The 16,506-nt window shown below is 44.0% G+C and overlaps 1 protein-coding gene across 2 annotated transcripts in view; it reads right to left on the bottom strand.

Annotated features, from left to right (window-relative positions):
* Positions 1-1,371: 1,371 nt before the first annotated feature.
* The window catches only part of ANKRD13A (ankyrin repeat domain 13A), a 41,800-nt gene continuing 26,665 nt past the window's right edge, over positions 1,372-16,506 (bottom strand). The window contains exons 8-15 of one of the 2 annotated variants that reach the window (XM_025401655.1): positions 15,659-15,740; positions 13,733-13,794; positions 12,873-13,006; positions 11,873-12,030; positions 10,722-10,835; positions 7,212-7,372; positions 4,482-4,549; positions 1,372-3,429 (exon numbers count right to left, since the gene is read on the bottom strand). In XM_025401655.1, the coding sequence (XP_025257440.1) occupies positions 3,234-3,429; positions 4,482-4,549; positions 7,212-7,372; positions 10,722-10,835; positions 11,873-12,030; positions 12,873-13,006; positions 13,733-13,794; positions 15,659-15,740 (975 nt within the window). In that variant the 3' untranslated portion in view covers positions 1,372-3,233. The remainder of the gene's footprint in view (positions 3,430-4,481; positions 4,550-7,211; positions 7,373-10,721; positions 10,836-11,872; positions 12,031-12,872; positions 13,007-13,732; positions 13,795-15,658; positions 15,741-16,506) is intronic. The other variant, XM_025401656.1, reaches the window with a different exon arrangement.

Genomic DNA, 16,506 nt, shown 5'->3' with positions numbered 1-16,506 from the left:
ACAGGCATGAGCCACTGCACCTGGCCTAAAGTTGAGATTAGGAAGTCTCCTAGTGTTGCCTGTGATTTAGTGGCTGTGGAGTCATATCAGCATGTTGTGTTTTTTTCCACCTGGACCTCAGGCTTAAACCTATATATTTCTAAACAGAGGTCTAGGTGGTACTTTGAACTCCATCATTCATTGTACCACAGAATCACTGGAAATTTCCATATCCAGTTCATCTTCCTTGATGTCATTTATGGTCAGCAGGAGACTGTGACCAAGCTGGCAGTTGTGACAGTTTCCCTTTCCTGTCATTATTTAGAGCAGACTTCCACTTCCTTGACATGCCACGTTTATGTAGTGTGACAAGCTTGTTTATAGAACCTAAGTTCTAGCAGTGTCTAGAACCTGGTTCCTAGCAGTGTCTAACGTGCAGAAATTGCTCAATTAGTTTCTGGCCGGGCGCGGTGGCTCATGCCTGTAATCCCAGCACTTTGGGAGGCCGAGGCGGGTGGATCACCTCAGGTCAGGGGTTTGAGAGCAGCCTGGCCAACATGGTGAAACCCTGTCTCTATTAAAAATACAAAAAGCTAGGCATGGTGGCACACACCTGTAATCCCACCTTCTCAGGAGGCTGAGGCAGGAGAATTGCTTGAACCCGGGAGGCGGAGGTTGCAGTGAGCCGAGATTACGCCATTGCACTCCAGCCTGGGCAACAAGAGCGAAACTCCGTCTCAGAAAAACAAAAACAAAAACTTTCTGCTGATATTGGGCCACCTAAGCTTAGCTTTTCAGTTTTTAAATAATCCATAGTCATTGCACCCCTTGACCCGAAGGAGTAATGTTTTTCTTCATAGTGTTCTTGTAGCTTCAAGTATTGATATCTACTTTCCCCCAAAAGCAAAGCAGCTCCTTTACATCTTCCCAGAAATACAGCCTCATTTTTGGAACCCACACGTTTCTACTGGCCACTGCTGTTGTTGTTTTTAATACCAACATATTTAGGTATAGGAAGAGTTTGGAAGCCTTATCATCTGGACTTCTAGGAACAGCCTCATAAAGCACTTGGCTTCAAGGGATAGCATTGATGCAGAGCTTTGATGTTGGCTGGGCTTCCCTTACCCTACAAGAGCCAGTTTACCTCCAGGAGGAACACAGGGGTGTCAGAACAGCCCAACACTGGCTTGCTTTTAGTTTCCATTTGAAATAAGCAGCATGGGGCTTGTTAACCTGGGCAGGAAGGCTGGGAGAAGCATGCCACCTTTGCAGTGATGAACTGAGCAATGTGAGGCATTCTAATGTTCTACTGACATACGTAACAGGAAGTGTGGTCACTACATCCAGTGACTAGAAAAAACTGGAAAGAAAAAAGACTCAAAGACTGGAATATTGTATGAGCACCCTCTAAGGAAGCCGTCTTTATTTGCATTTTTAGAGTGAACATATATATGAAAAACGCTGCAACAGGTTGACACAATGCTCAGTCCCTTTTTAAGTGAATTCCAGGGGAGAAAGTCAAGGACCTTAGGGAGCAGAGCAGTGGAATGCAAACATAGAAATTACCTATGAGTCACCTTTGTAAGCCAATGACACAGCCTCGCTGCAGCCATTCCAAGAAGTGTTTTTGCTCACGGCAAATGCGAAGTAAACAAAATGCCACATTGCATATTTGAAACAAATGTGGCGTTGCCTATACTGGCCTGCTGTGCAGGGAAGGAATTTTGGTCAGACCATGACAAAAAAAAAAAAAAAAGGCAAATGGTGACATGGAATTAAAAGCACAATTCTTTGTGTCTGGGAACGTTTCACTGGCAACACCTGGAATAGTAGTTATGTTTGTCTTCCTATCCCCAAAGAAGCACAACAGAGGAAACAGACACAAAATGGAGGAGGGCACTGTTTACCAAGTTATTTCAGTGCAGCCTGTGGGAACGAATACATGGGCCACAGTGAGCAGTGCCCTTGGCTGTATTCCCCAGGCTTCTGTATGTTGTGCGATGGTTATTTACAGGAGGGTTTGACAAAAGAGAGTTAACTACTAAAGGTATCCAAAAAAGGCCTGAGAAAATCTGGTTAAAATGTATAACCTTGTATTGCTACTGATGGGAATAGTTGTTTTTATATCTTTTACAAATAATAAAAAGATTCTGTTAAAAAATAGATTTATTCAGAAAGATGTTGATTTGAACTCTGAAAAGCAACGTGGAATCATCATTTTCCCTTTTGAATGAAGAGCCATGGAGCTCCGTGGTTTTCAGCTCCCTTTCTGGTTGCAAATCCATCCTTCCTCTGGAGTGAGTCTAGGGCATGCAGTGGGTTCTTCCTAGGTGTTTATGTGGAAATCCTTCACTTGTGCAGGTGTGGAACACACCTGGTTTGGTTCTGTGTGTTCCAATATTTTGGCCAGCTTGCCCACTTCAAGAACAAGCCTCAGGTTCCCCTAGCTGCTCCTTCAGGGACAGGATTAGCTGCCTTTGATTTAGCCTGGAGAATCCTGCTCTCAAAAGAATTGCCTTTACAAATTCAAATCAGATCCCTCGATGCGTGCAGTGAGGTGATGTGAAACTATTAGTAAGGTTTAAGGCGAAGGCAACATCCATGGCCATTTGTGTATCTTAATTTGATGCAAATAGTTAACAATAATCTAAAATAGATTCTATATGTATCTCCTCTAACTTTAGCTGGGTGTGGAAGGAATGGAATCAGATAGAGATGAAGGAAGAATAATGACAATATCCTAGAAACCCTGTAAAAAGGTAAAAATAAGGAGTAGATCAGCACAGATTACCCATTTCTTTGGTGAACAGTAAAGATGTGTCTCCAATTCTCATAGACCACACTTTACAAAGGCGGCTACTGCTCTCATATATAAAAGCACCCTGACTCTGCAATAACTTGTTTTGTTATCACTCCTTGATAAAAATTGATCTACAAACCTGCGGGGATTGGGGTTTTATCTAAAGCTGGTAGTAAAAATGTGACCTGCAAGCCAATACAGCTAATGGAAAGTGATGATGCTCTCCTCCCCTTAGCCTGGAGATGGGGCCTGCAATCCCTGGTCCCTTCTCCACCCCAGGGAGCGGCCTGGATGGGCCCGGGAGTCCCTGGTTCTGCACCTCTGCATAAAGAAGGGGCAGCTGTTGTCTGCTGCACGCACACAAGGTGCAGGCCCTCAGCCCCGGGGCCCTGGTTGACACAGCATCTGTGACAGCCCAGAGCCTCTGCTCTGTGCAACCCACAGGCCAAAAGGTCTATTTGTCAGTGAGTGACAGCTGTAAGACTTGCTGGAGCTCAGCCTCTTCCTCCTGGAGCCGGAGCTCCCGTTCCTCCAGCTCTTTGGCAGAGAGCTCCATGGCCAGCTGCAAGTCATTATCAAAACGGCTTGTCTCGCTCAGGGCGCTGGGGCACAGGCCTTCTGTGCTGGTGAGGAGGCTCTCCTGGATGGCCCTGGGTAGGAAAACAGATAAAAAGGGAGAGTCACTACTATCATCATGGTGGCAGCAGTAACTACATTTCTTAACTGCTTACCAAGGGCATACTGTGCCAGGCATTTAATATGCATGATGCCATTTAATCCTACATAACTCTGGGGGTGTAAGTGCTGTATACAGGTGAGAAACCCCACACTCCTGCCCAAGACCACCCGACCAGTAAGTGATAGGGCTGGGAATTGAACTTGGATCTGTTTTAAAGCAAAACAGGTTCTTCATCAGCGGGCTCTCACAGACACCTTAAGTATATAAAAAGTCTTCGTGAAATGAATCCTTGCAGTTTTTCCCTAAATCTCTGCAGCTATTCCCACAAACTTCCTTATCTTTACAATTATATAAACTTTCCACTGAGGACATCTAGGCCCTGTGGTCATACATCATTCACAGAAGATCAAACCAATCAGAAAACACTGACTCAGTACCTTTCCCCCAATGGCACTGACCTGTGAACCAGTCAGAAATTCTATCACCCATTCCTGGAAACTTGCTATCAAGTCCAGAGTTATTATAATAAGTAACTGCCACAAGAGGAAGCAGGAGAGCCAATTACTTTATCTAGTCTTTTTTTTTTTTTTTTTTTTTTCTGAGACGGAGTCTCGCTTTGTCACCCAGGCTGGAGTACAGTGGCATGATCTCGGCTCACTGCAAGCTCCGCCTCCCGGGTTCGCCATTTTCCTGCCTCAGCCTCCCAAGTAGCTGGGACTACAGGTGCCCGCCACCATGCCCAGCTAATTTTTTGTATTTTTTTTTTAGTAGAGACGGGGTTTCACCATGTTAGCCAGGATCGTCTCGATCTCCTGACCTCATGATCTGCCTGCCTCGGCCTCCCAAAGTGCTGGGATCACAGGCGTGAGCCACCGCGCCCGGCCTACTTTTTCTAGTCTTTCCTGCCAGTGTGTGGCACCGTGCATCTGCCTGGGGACCAAATGCACAGTGCCACGCGTCTGCCCGCCTGTGTCCAGGCCTGTGTCCATCCTGGTTTAATCCACAGTCACATCAGTCAATCACCTCTCATACTGGGCATCATAGGTGTTTGTCTGGCTGATCCCTCCATTCGAAGCTGGTCCTGAAAGTTCCTGGCAAAGACAAATATGATAGACATGAATATGTCTTAGGAGAAATTGGTGCCATTCTGGAAAGGAAACAATGGCAGCAAGAACCAAATTAAAAGTCTTTCCATGACCATTATCGATAGTGCTAACTAACAGGGACTTGGGTTACCTCAAAAACAACACCTAAGTGGCAGCTAGTAACATGCCACAGCCTAACTCACAGCCACAGCCTTCTTATCCTTCTCACAAAATCCATCTCTTAAATACAGCTAACCCAAGTGGAAGATATACACAACGAAAAACAGAAACACAGCTGACCTTGGGCAAAGTTCAAGTGACCAAAGCAGGTTTCTGTTTTTGTTTTTTTAGAGACAGGGTTGCACTCTGTTGTCCAGGCTCAAGGGTAGTGGTGTGATCGTAGCTCACTGTAGCCTTGACCTCCGGGCACAAGAAATCCTCCCACCTCAGCCTCCTGACTAGTTGGGAATACAGATGCATAACACCATAGTTGGCTTTTAAAAATTTTTGGTAGAGGCTAGGCACGGTGGCTCACACCTGTAATCCCAGCACTTTGGGAGGCCAAGGCTGGCAGATCACTTGAGGCCTGGAGTTTGAGATCAGCCTGGACAACATGGTGAAAACCCATCACTACTGAAAATACAAAAATTAGCTGGGTCTGGTGGTACCCACCTGTAATCCCAGCTGCTCAGGTGGGTGAGGCATGAGAATCACTTGAACCTGGGAGGCAGAGGCTGCAATGAGCCAATATTGTGCCCCTGCACTCCAGCCTGAGCAAAAGAGTGAGACTCTGCCTCAAAAATTAAAAAAATATATATATATATTGGTAGAGCTAGGATCTCACTATGTTGCCCAGGCTGGTCTCAAATTCCTGGGCTCAAACAATCCTCTCACCTTGGCCTCCCATAGTGCTGGGATTATAGGCATGAGCCACTGCACCCGGCCAATAATTCTTCTAGGGCAAGATTAGAAGACATAATTCAATATTGGTAGTCTTTGACTTTGGCTACTCCCCTTGTTAAAACTTATGGTCAACAAGGTTTATGAAGCTTCTTGGGAGCTGGCGAGGGGAGCTAAGCTCACTTACATAGGGAAAGGAAAAGCATACCAGGCTGATGGTGATGTCCAGGGGTCTTCTCCCAGGAGGCCTCCCAAAGGGAACATGCTTGCTTTGGGGTCTGGCTTGGAAAACTGAATAGGTCTGGGAATGGGGCCATGGTGGTGGCAGGGGGAAGTGGAGGAGGTAGACTCACATTACGCAAGCACTAAGACTCAGGAATAGAACCAGAAAGCTACAAGCTTAAACCAGTGAGAACGCTGGAGTGTGAGCACTATTCTCAAAGCAGCAGCCCTGTGAAGGCAGGGACTGCTTCCCAGAGAATTCCCAGCACCTGGCACAGAGCCTGGCACAAAGAAGGTACTCTGCAAAATCTGAATGAAGAATGGAAGAAAAAGTCAATTAACAAATAAATGGGCCAGGCGCGGTGGCTGACGCCTGTAATCCCAGCACTTTGAGAGGCCGAGACGGGCAGATCACGAGGTCAGGAGATGGAGACCATCTTGGCTAACATGGTGAAACCTCGTCTGTACTAAAAATACAAAAAATTAGCCGGGCATGGTGGTGGGCGCCTGTAGTCCCAGCTACTCGGGAGGCTGAGGCAGGAGAATGGCATGAACTCCAGAGGCAGAGCTTGCAGTGAGCTGAGATCACACCACTGCACTCCAGCCTGGGCAACAGAGAGAGAGAGAGACTCCGTCTCAAAAAATAAACAAACAAAGAAACAAACAAATAAATGGACTGCAGGAACCCAGGACATACCAGAGGGTGCTGGAGGCAGACCAGACCCTACCCTAGTAGAGCCAGGAGCCACAGAAGGAAGGAGATGGAAGGAGTTGATGTTAGGGGAGGAGGACTTCAAGCCTGGGACTGTCCCAGGTAGGTGAGGCATGGAGGGAGAACCACATACGACAATAAAAGGCAACTGTTCTACTGGGTGCAGTGGTGCATGACTTTAGTCCCAGCTACTTGGGAGGCTGAGGTGGGAGGATCTCTTGACCCCAGGAGTTTTAGGGTACAATATGATCATGCCGGGGAATAGCCACTGCACTCCAACTTGGGCAACAAAAAGTCACACACACACACACACACACACACACACACACACACACAGCCTACAGCTTACACAGGTCTGTCCCGTCCTTCATTTTCTGTTTCACTAGAGACCCAGAGAGAGTTTAGGGAGATGATACCGTTTGTGGAGGGAGTGGGATTCAAATCCACTTCACGACCTTCATCTGAGACTACAGACACATAGGTAATCCTTCAGGGAAAATATGATGGTGTGATTCAGCAGGAATTTACTGCTTCAGTACTAGAAAATGAAGCACATCTCGAAAAGTACAGAATTACAAGCTATGTGCATGAAAATGAGGAAAAGGAAAGTCTGCCTGAAGACATCTTGTGAATGGTGCTGACTGGGATTATGTAGATGATCTCTTACATAACAAGCTTTTGTAGGAAGACCAGATGCACAAAGTACAACCTATGCAAATACCATGAATGTGTCAAACTTGATATTTAGAATAAATCTTTCAGATTAGCCAAACACTGAGGCTAACCCAGAGGGTAAGACCTCCCAAGCCCTGCCATTTATTCTGATAAACCCACCTGGCTCCTGCTGGACTCAAGCAGACTTTGCTGGATGGCAAACTGCATTATCTCGTAATCTTCATCTTGCAAATGCACATTTCTGCCATTGTCTTGAACATAGTAAGATTCGGGAATTTCAAACACAGATTGATCAACCTCAAAGTTTGTGATGTGGGAAGCTGAAACACAAAAGGCAACCGTCCAGTGTCTGAGTTCATTACATTTCCACTCCAATTTTTTGCAAAAATGTTTTACATTAGAAAAAAAAGAAAGGCTCAAAATTATAATAATCAAGGCTTACTATTATATGAGCGATTCTGAGGAAGCATGACAGAAAAAAGTGACAGAATACAGCTTTTTTCTTTTTCCTTGATTTTGGTGGAAAAAATGAATACATAGTCATAAAAAATACACAAGGCTGTGAAATGAAAAGCGAAGATTTCTCCCTCTAAACACATATGCACAGTCACACCAATGTGTTTCTTCTTTTTGCATGAAGATACATGGTAAATATATAAAAGATAGTATCTATAAAATATCTGAACACTTAAAAATGATAATAATAAAACAAATGCCTGTGTGCCCTTCACCTAAGACACAGAACACTATCAATAACTGCCGGGCACAGTGGCTCACGTCTGTAATCCCAGCACTTTGGGAGGCTGAGGTGGGCGGATTACAAGGTCAGGAGATCAAGACCATCCTGGCTAATACGGTGAAACCCTGTCTCTACTAAAAATACAAGAAAAAATTAGCCGGGCGTGGTGGCAGGCGCCTGTAGTCCCAGCTACTCGGGAGTCTGAGGCAGGAGAATGGCGTGAACCCGGGAGGCAGAGCTTGCAGTGAGCCGAGATCGCGCCACTGCACTCCACTCCAGCCTGGGCGACAGAGCGAGATTCCATCTCAAAAAAAAAAAAAAAAAAGAATACTATCAATAACATACCACAGGCACATCCCTTGTTAACAATATCCCCTTCTTCCTCTCCAGAGGTAAATACATAATTCAGAATAGTTGTTTACACTGCCTAGCTCTTCTCTGGAGTTTGCCACATGTATATCATCCTAACAGTTTGTATTAGCCTGTTTGTGAACTCGACATAAATGGATCATTGGAATTTATTCTTCAAATTGGATTTTCTTCATTCAACATTATGCTTTTGAAATTCAACAGTCTTGACGCACATAGCTATAAATGTTTATTTTCAATACTATATGTTATTCTGTTGTATTAATAGAGCACAATAGCACATTCTACCATCTCAGGACATCTGGGTTGTTTCCAGGTTTCTGCTGTTATGAGTGGATGCTGCTGCCCAGTACTGGGGTCTCCAGATGCGCATGTGCATACGTTTCTTTAGGTACACATCTAGGAATTGGTAGGTCATACACATCTTCAGTTTACACAGTAATGCCAAATGTTTTCTTCAAGAACTATACCGATCTCCTCTTCCTGCCAAGAGTACATGAGTGTTCCCCAGCTGCACAACCTCATGAACATGTATCACCCAACTTTATTGCCACATGGGAACGTAAAGTTGTATATTATTGTTGAGTTCAATTGTTTTCATTTGAAGTCTTAATTTATATACATTAAAATGCTATCTTTTAATTCCTCCTATTGGTAGACTATAGGGGAGAAACATAGGACCATCACAATAGTTGCGGAAAACGCATCTCACAAAAATCAATACTTAAAAATGGTAATAACTCTCAGCAAACTAGAAATATAAGAGAATAATGTCCTTCAACTAATAAGGGACATTTACAAAAAACCTACACAGATAACATCAAACCTAATGGCATAACAATCCTTCCTCCCCTAGAACCAGGAACAAGACAAGGATAGCCATTCCTACCCCTCTTAGTTGACATTGTACTAGATGTCCTAGTCAGTCCAATAAGTCAAGAAAAAGAAATAAAAAGTTTAAAGATTGGAAAGGAAAAAGTAAAATTTTCTTTATTAATAGACAACATGACCATATATGTAAGAAATTCTTTTTTTTTTTTTTTTTTTTTTTTTGAGGCGGAGTCTCCCTCTGTTGCCCAGGCTGGAGTGCAGTGGCCGGATCTCAGCTCACTGCAAGCTCCGCCTCCCAGGTTTACGCCATTCTCCTGCCTCAGCCTCCCGAGTAGCTGGGACTACAGGCGCCCGCCACCTCGCCCGGCTAGATTTTTGTATTTTTTAGTAGAGACGGGGTTTCACCGTGTTAGCCAGGATGGTCTTGATCTCCTGACCTTGTGATCCGCCCATCTCGGCCTCCCAAAGTGCTGGGATTACAGGCTTGAGCCACCGCGCCCGGCCATATGTAAGAAATTCTAAGAAATCTACAAAAAAGTGTAAGACAAGTAAATTCAGCCATGTTACAAGATAAACAAGGTCAATCCCGGCCATGCAATTGTGCAAGAAAAAAAAAGATTAAAAAAATTTTTAAAAAAGATTCAAGGTCAAAATACAAAACTCAATAATATTTCTATATACTAGTAATTGGAAAATGAAAGTAAGAAAATAAGTCCGTTTACAATTGCATCTAAAAACATGAATTGTATTGACGGCAAGGGAGCGTGAGGAAATTTGGGGGCATATGGAAATGCTGTCTATCTTGACTGTGGTGGTGGTTACACAGATGCATACATTTGTCAAAATGTGGCTGGGTATGGTGGCTCACACCAGCACTTTGGGAGGCTGAGGTGGGTGGATCACTTGAGGTCAGGAGTTCCAGACCAGCCTAGCCAACATGGTGAAACCCAGTCTCTAATAAATATACAAAAATCAGCCAGGCATGGTGGCACACACCTGTATTCCCAGATACTTGGGAGACTAGGCAAGAAAATTGCTTGAGCCTGGGAGGCAGAGGCTGCAGTGAGCAGAGATTGTGCCACTGCACTCCAGCCTAGGTGACAGAGTGAGACTCTGTATTTGAGAAAAAAAAAAAAATGCACTGAACCGTCACACTTAAAATGAGAGCATTTTATTGTATGTACATTACACCTCAATAAAGCTGATTTTTAAGAACATCCTGTCTTTTTAATATAACTAGGATCATACATATACTACAAGTTTTTATTTGCTTAATTTAAACTAAATCTAAAGTTTTCTTTCATCCAACACAGACTCCCTCAGATATTCCAGCTTCAGGGTGAATTATGAATATGATGACTGAATTATAAATTTTTTTTTTTTGAGATGTAGTTTTGCTCTTGTTGCCCAGGCTGGAGTACAATGGCACAGTCTCAGCTCACGGTAACCTCTGTGCCCCCCACCCCCAACCGGGTTCAAGCGATTCTCCTGCCTTAGCCTCCCGAGTAGCTGGGATTACAGGCATGTGCCACCACACCTGGCTAATTTTATATTTTAGTAGAGACGGGTTTTCTCCATGTTGGTCACGCTGGTCTCGAACTCCCAACCTCAGGTGATCCACCCGCCTCGGCCTCCCAAAGTGCTGGGATTACAGACATGAGCCACCACGCCCAGCCATAAAATTTTTTTTAAATAACAAAACTAAACTTTTAATTAATTTATTTTTTTACCTGAATCAGCCTGGGTCCCTTCCACATTTTGAGATACAGATTCTTCGGCAGTGCTACAGCCATTAACATTTCCAAATGTAATCCGTGCATTTAAGACATGAAACAAGGGAATTTCTAACAAAATAAAAACTTTTATAAGTAAACTTTACTAAGAATAACAATAATAGTTATCATTTACTAAGTGCTTACTATGCCAAGTACTTTGATAAGTATAATTTTATATAAGCCTCATAACAACCCTCCCCAATACACAGATGGGAAAACTGAGACTGAGAATTACGTATTTTCGGCTGGGCGCGGTGGCTCACACCTGTAATCCCAGAACTTTGGGAGGCCAAGGCGGGCTGATAACCTGAGGTTAGGAGTTCGAGACCAGCCTAACCAACATGATAAAAGCCCATCTCTACTAAAAATACAAAAATTAGCTGGGCGTGGTGGTGTATGCCTATAATCCCAGCTACTTAGGAGGCTGAGGCAGGAAAATTGCTTGAACCTGGGAGGTGGAGGTTGCAGTGAGCCAAGATCATGCCACTGCATTCCAGCCTTGGCAACAGAGCGAGACACCGTCTCAAAAAAAAAAAAAGGGGGGTTATGTACTTTCTCCTAGATCACAGTGAGTAAGTGATCGAGCTAGGGTTCAAGCATCATGAACATACAACTATCCAAAATTAATACTCTTCATGAGTAGTATGTATGAGATATATATATATACACACACACACATATATACAGCATTATGCATACTTTATGCATACTAGCTTGGGATGTAGATCATATTTAGGTATCAAAGAATCTTGGTGTCAACTGTCTTCCTCAAATAATTATCTAATTTGAAGTCTCATTGAAGTAAGGTTTGACATTAAAACAATGACTGTGTCATGTTTTTATGCCTTTTAACATCTGTCAGCACCATTTGCAAATAGAAATGATGGTTGGAGATCTCTTGATTTTGATATGCAAAATGAACCACCAATCATAATACTTCTTTAAATCAAATTAAACCACAGGAGAACTCTCACCTCCTCCATTAGGTCTATAAGCTACTTTGACCTAAAGCATTCCAATTCCCTGAAGCATCCCACCACCCACATGCTGCCACCCACAAACATGGGCAGAACCTCCAAGTGTTGCTGAAGTTTATTTAGCAGTACCTATTTTGACAGGAAATCCAGGTGGGAATTCCAATTTGATGAAATCTCTCAGTCTTGCAAAATGAGCACTCGTTCGAGCCATTAGGTCAATGATGGGAATGACCTGCTCCACGAGAGAGAGGGGAAACTCTTCACACATCCACAGCATTGCTTTAAACCTGCAGAATTCAACCGAGAAAAGACTGAGGCCATCTCCACCAGATGAGAAAAGGAGATTACTGCTATGCAGTAGGCTAGACAACAGCAGCCTTACTCTACACTCTGCCCAGTCATCTCTTAATTCGGACCTATTAAAGGTCAAATGTCTAGGGAGACGAGGAATTCACATCACCCTAAAATCTGGAAATCAAGGCAAGCGACTTGCATGACAACCTGCCACTATCCAAGTCTTAATTGACAGCAAGCATGAAGAAATGATAGCGGGTGGAAACAGTTTCATTCGAATTTGATCAGCTGAAGCTGGTTAGCAGTTAAAAAAAAAAAAAAAAGGCATTCTTACATCCAATCTAGATTCTATTTGGCAAAAAGCTAATAACATGAACAATCTACTGTTGGCTTTCATGGCAAAGTAATTTTAAAATTATTTTTTATAAAAAGGGGCAGAGGAGGCCGGGAGCAGTGGCTTATGCCTGTAATCCCAGCACTTTGGGAGGCCCAGGCGAGCGGATCATGAGGTCAGGAGTTCGAGACCAGCCTGACCAATATGGGGAAACCCTGTCTCTACTAAAAATATAAAAATTAGCTGGGCATGGTGGCACGTGCCTGTAGTCCCAGCTATTAAGGAGGCTGAGGCAGGACAATTGCTTGAACCTGGGAGGCAGAGGTTGCAGTGAGCCAAGTTTGTGCCACTGCACTCCAGCCTAGGCAACAGAGCGAGACTCCGTCTCCCCTGTAAAAAAAGGGGGGTGGGGGAGCAGTGGAATGATTCAACATAACACCATAAAACAGCACAATTTCTGAAACACACATAGGTTGAAAATGGCAGCTGAACCTCTCTTACTTCTGTGTTCTAATCGTCAGCTCTTTCGGCCTTCCAATGTCCCTGTCTTTCAGATCAAACTCTTCATTGAAGTACTCATCAGGCGTGATGGCTGTAGGGTTGTTTGCAGTAGCACATTCCGTGGTGAGGTCCTGCTGAGCCAGAACTCAGGAGAGTCAGAAATGCCAAGTGATGTTCACAAGTGAAGGCCTACGGCACTCAGTGTCTGAGGTGGACGTGTTAACCAGCTAAGACCAGGAAGTTCTATTCACTAACTTTTTTGAATGGAACAAGAAAATCTATGAGGGTATCACCAAACTACATGGCAAGTCTAATGGATTTCTTCATTTCAAAATATTTCTCTACTCTCCTTTAAATTTTTATCTCCTGATTATAGCAAAGAAAGAAAGAGAAATATCTGAAAGGTCATGAGACTTGGAAGACTTGGAGTTGAAGTTCTAGCTGTTTCCCTGTCTAGCTTTGACAGTGGAAAGGTCATTTTTCTGTCCCGCAGAGACATCCACTGTACCAAGTTCACATAGTTACTGTGAGCACCAAGCAAGGAAATATTTGTTAAGGTGCTCTGTTGCAATATCAAGTCCTGAGTCCTTTTTAAGTTCCATTTCTATAGAGTCCCCTCGTTTATAATGGATAAGAGGGGAAGCACCTGATTTCTATAATCACTACTTCTCCTCTAAAATCTTTGTTTTCAAAGATTCACTCATCTAATTCTCTTCCAAGAGTATCTCAAATTCCAGCTTGGGGGTATCTTTGGCCTTTACAAAGAGTGAGCTGTTCAGGATCCAGTAAATGCCATCCCAGGCATAGACAAGTTGTTTCCTTTCATCTAACTGCAATGAAAGCTCATTGCCTCAACTTACCCCTTGTGCACCAAACTGGTGTTCCACAGTTCCCAGCAAAGATTCCAGCGGGTTCCTGTCCGCTACAGAGAGGGGGGAAGTTTAAAGTCTAATATTATATCTTACTTGTGGCTATAAAAAAAGATCTTCATTCAAGTTTCCGGTCCAAGCTACCTCATTAGGAAATGCAATTACAGACTGGCTGATCAAATCATTCACAATAATCATAAACTAAGTTGTCCTTTATTGAGTGCTTTTCATGAGGATCTCTAAACCAGATAAACAGCTGTAATAATTAAAGCAGAATAATGGGAAGAGTCTGGATTTTGGAGTGAGCCAGACCTGGATTCCAACCCCACCTTGGCCACTCGCTATCCATGTGTTTTGGGCCTCGGTTCCCTCACCTGTCAAAGTGGAGTAATGGCAATGGTGGTGGTGGTGCTGGTGAACAATTACTGCATGCTTACCACATACTGCAGGCGCCATTCTAAAGGCTTCCACGTCGTAACTCATCTAATCCTCTCAATAACTCTAAGGAAGGTTGGATATCACCTGCATTTCACTGCTGAGGAAACTGAGGCACAGAGCAGAAGTAATTTCACAAGGCCATAGAGTTGGAGGGGCTGGGATGTGGCAACCACATGCAATGTTTTTGCTCAGATCCCAAGTTCTGTCTAAATCTTTCATCACAATAGTTTGGACTAAATCACTCATTCCAGTGATAAATGTTCTCAAATATCCTTATCTCCTTTTTTAGCTGAATTCCACAATTGTTCTTGATAACACACAAACAAGCCCTCATGAATAGCTTTAATTATAGTTGAGGCCAACTATGGGGAAACATTTTGAAGAATGAGTCAGACTAAGGAAATTTTTTTTCCTTTTTTTTTTTTTTTAGACAGAGTCTAGCTCTGTCACCCAGGCTGGAGTGCAGTGGGACAACCTTGGCTCACGGCAACCTCTGCCTCTGAGGTTCCAGCGATTCTCCTGCCTCAGCCTCCCCAGTAGCTGAGACGACAGGAGTGTGCCACCACACCTGGTTAATTTTTGTATTTTTAGTAGAGATGGGGTTTTACCATGTTGGCCAAGCTGGTCTCAAACTCCTGGGCTCAAGCGATCTACCCACCTTGGCCTCCCAAAGTATTGGGATTATGGGATTACAGGTGTGAGCCATTGTGCCCAGCCAGAATTTTTTTTTTTTTAGACAGAGTTTCACTCTTGTTGCCCGGGCTGGAGTGCAATGGCATGATCTTGGCTCACTGCAACCTCTGCCTGCCAGGTTCAAGTGACTCTCCTGCCTCAGCCTCCTGAGTAGCTAGGATTACAGGCATGTGCCACCACACCTGGCTAATTTTGTATTTTTTTTAGTAGAGATGGGGTTTCTCCATGTTGGTCAGGCTGGCCTCGAACTCCTGACCTCAGGTGATTCGCCCGCCTTGGCCTCCCAAAGTGTTGGGATTACAGGCGTGAGCTACCATGCCTGCCCAGAAATTTTTATAAAAAGAAGCTAGGGGCCAGGCATGGTGGCTCATGCCTGCAATCTTAGCACTTTGGGAGGCCGAGGCAAGTGAGTATCACCTGATGTCAGGAGTTCGAGACCAGCCTGGCCTACATGAAGAAACCCTGTCTCTACTGAAAATACAAAAAATTAACCAGGTGTGGTGGCGGGTGCCTGTAATTCCAGCTACTCAGGAGGCTGAGGCAGGAGAATCACTTGAACCCGGGAGGCAGAGATTGCAGCGAGCTGAGATCGCACCACTGCACTCCAGCCTGGGTGACAGGGCGAGACCTTGTCTCAAAAAAAAAAAAAAAAAAAGAGAAGTAGTTAGCGTTAGGTTTAACACATCCCAATCACATTAACCCTAAGCTTAACAGAGCCAACAAAGAGTTCCCTCTAGGCTTAAAAAATAACAACAAAACAGGAGGTGGTAGGGTGGTGGTGATTACCTTTATATCTCTTTTTTTCCTCCTCGGTCAGATGCTCTGTGCGTATTTTGGTGATCACATTCACGTTGTTTACTGTGTAAACCTGAGAGGTGTATGCGAAAGAAAACAGTGACACAGGGAATCAAAACTCCAAAAATAAGCACAGCAAAAGCAAGAATGCTGAAGCAAAAAAACAGAAAACAATCCAGCAAAATAAAAATCAGAAATGGTTAACTATCATTAGAGTCCTTCAGAGAAAGTATATAAACTATCAACTGAAAAATGCATCAGCAGTTACCTCCCGTATTTGACAGTTTTAATACCGAGGAGTTAGCAGTGACAGGCTGCATCTTCCTGCTTGCCCTGCTGTGGCTAAACAGTCTCAAACAAATGCCCTGCAATCTAGGTTTCCACCTGGGTTTCTATTAAACTAAGGTACCCAAACCAGGATCCTGTACTTCTGTTGGTAATTTTTTTTTTTTTTTTTTTTTTTGAGACAGAGTCTCCCTCTGTTGCTCAGGCTGGAGTGCAGTGGCGTGATCTCGGCTCACTGCAGCCTCCGCCTCCTGGGTTCAAGCGATTCTCGTGCCTCAGCCTCCAGAGTAGCTGGGATTACAGGTGTGTGCTACCATATCTGGTTAATTTTTGTATTTTTAGTAGAGATGGGGTTTCACCATGTTGGCCACACTGGTCTCAAAATCCTGGCCTCAAGTGATCTGCCTACTTGGGCCTCCCAAAGTGCTGGGATTACAGGCGTGAGCCACTGCACCCCGCCTCTGCTGGTAATCTTGTAATACTAGTATGACTCAGACAGCCATCTGCTGGGCAGAAGAGAAAGGTATGAACACAAGGTTCTCTAGACTTACGAG

The sequence above is a fragment of the Theropithecus gelada genome, chromosome 11, assembly GCF_003255815.1.
Source record: "Theropithecus gelada isolate Dixy chromosome 11, Tgel_1.0, whole genome shotgun sequence".
In the NCBI taxonomy this organism is placed as follows: domain Eukaryota; kingdom Metazoa; phylum Chordata; class Mammalia; order Primates; family Cercopithecidae; genus Theropithecus; species Theropithecus gelada.
The sequence above is the reverse complement of the archived record's forward strand: the minus strand, read 5'-3'. Positions and strand labels throughout refer to the sequence as shown.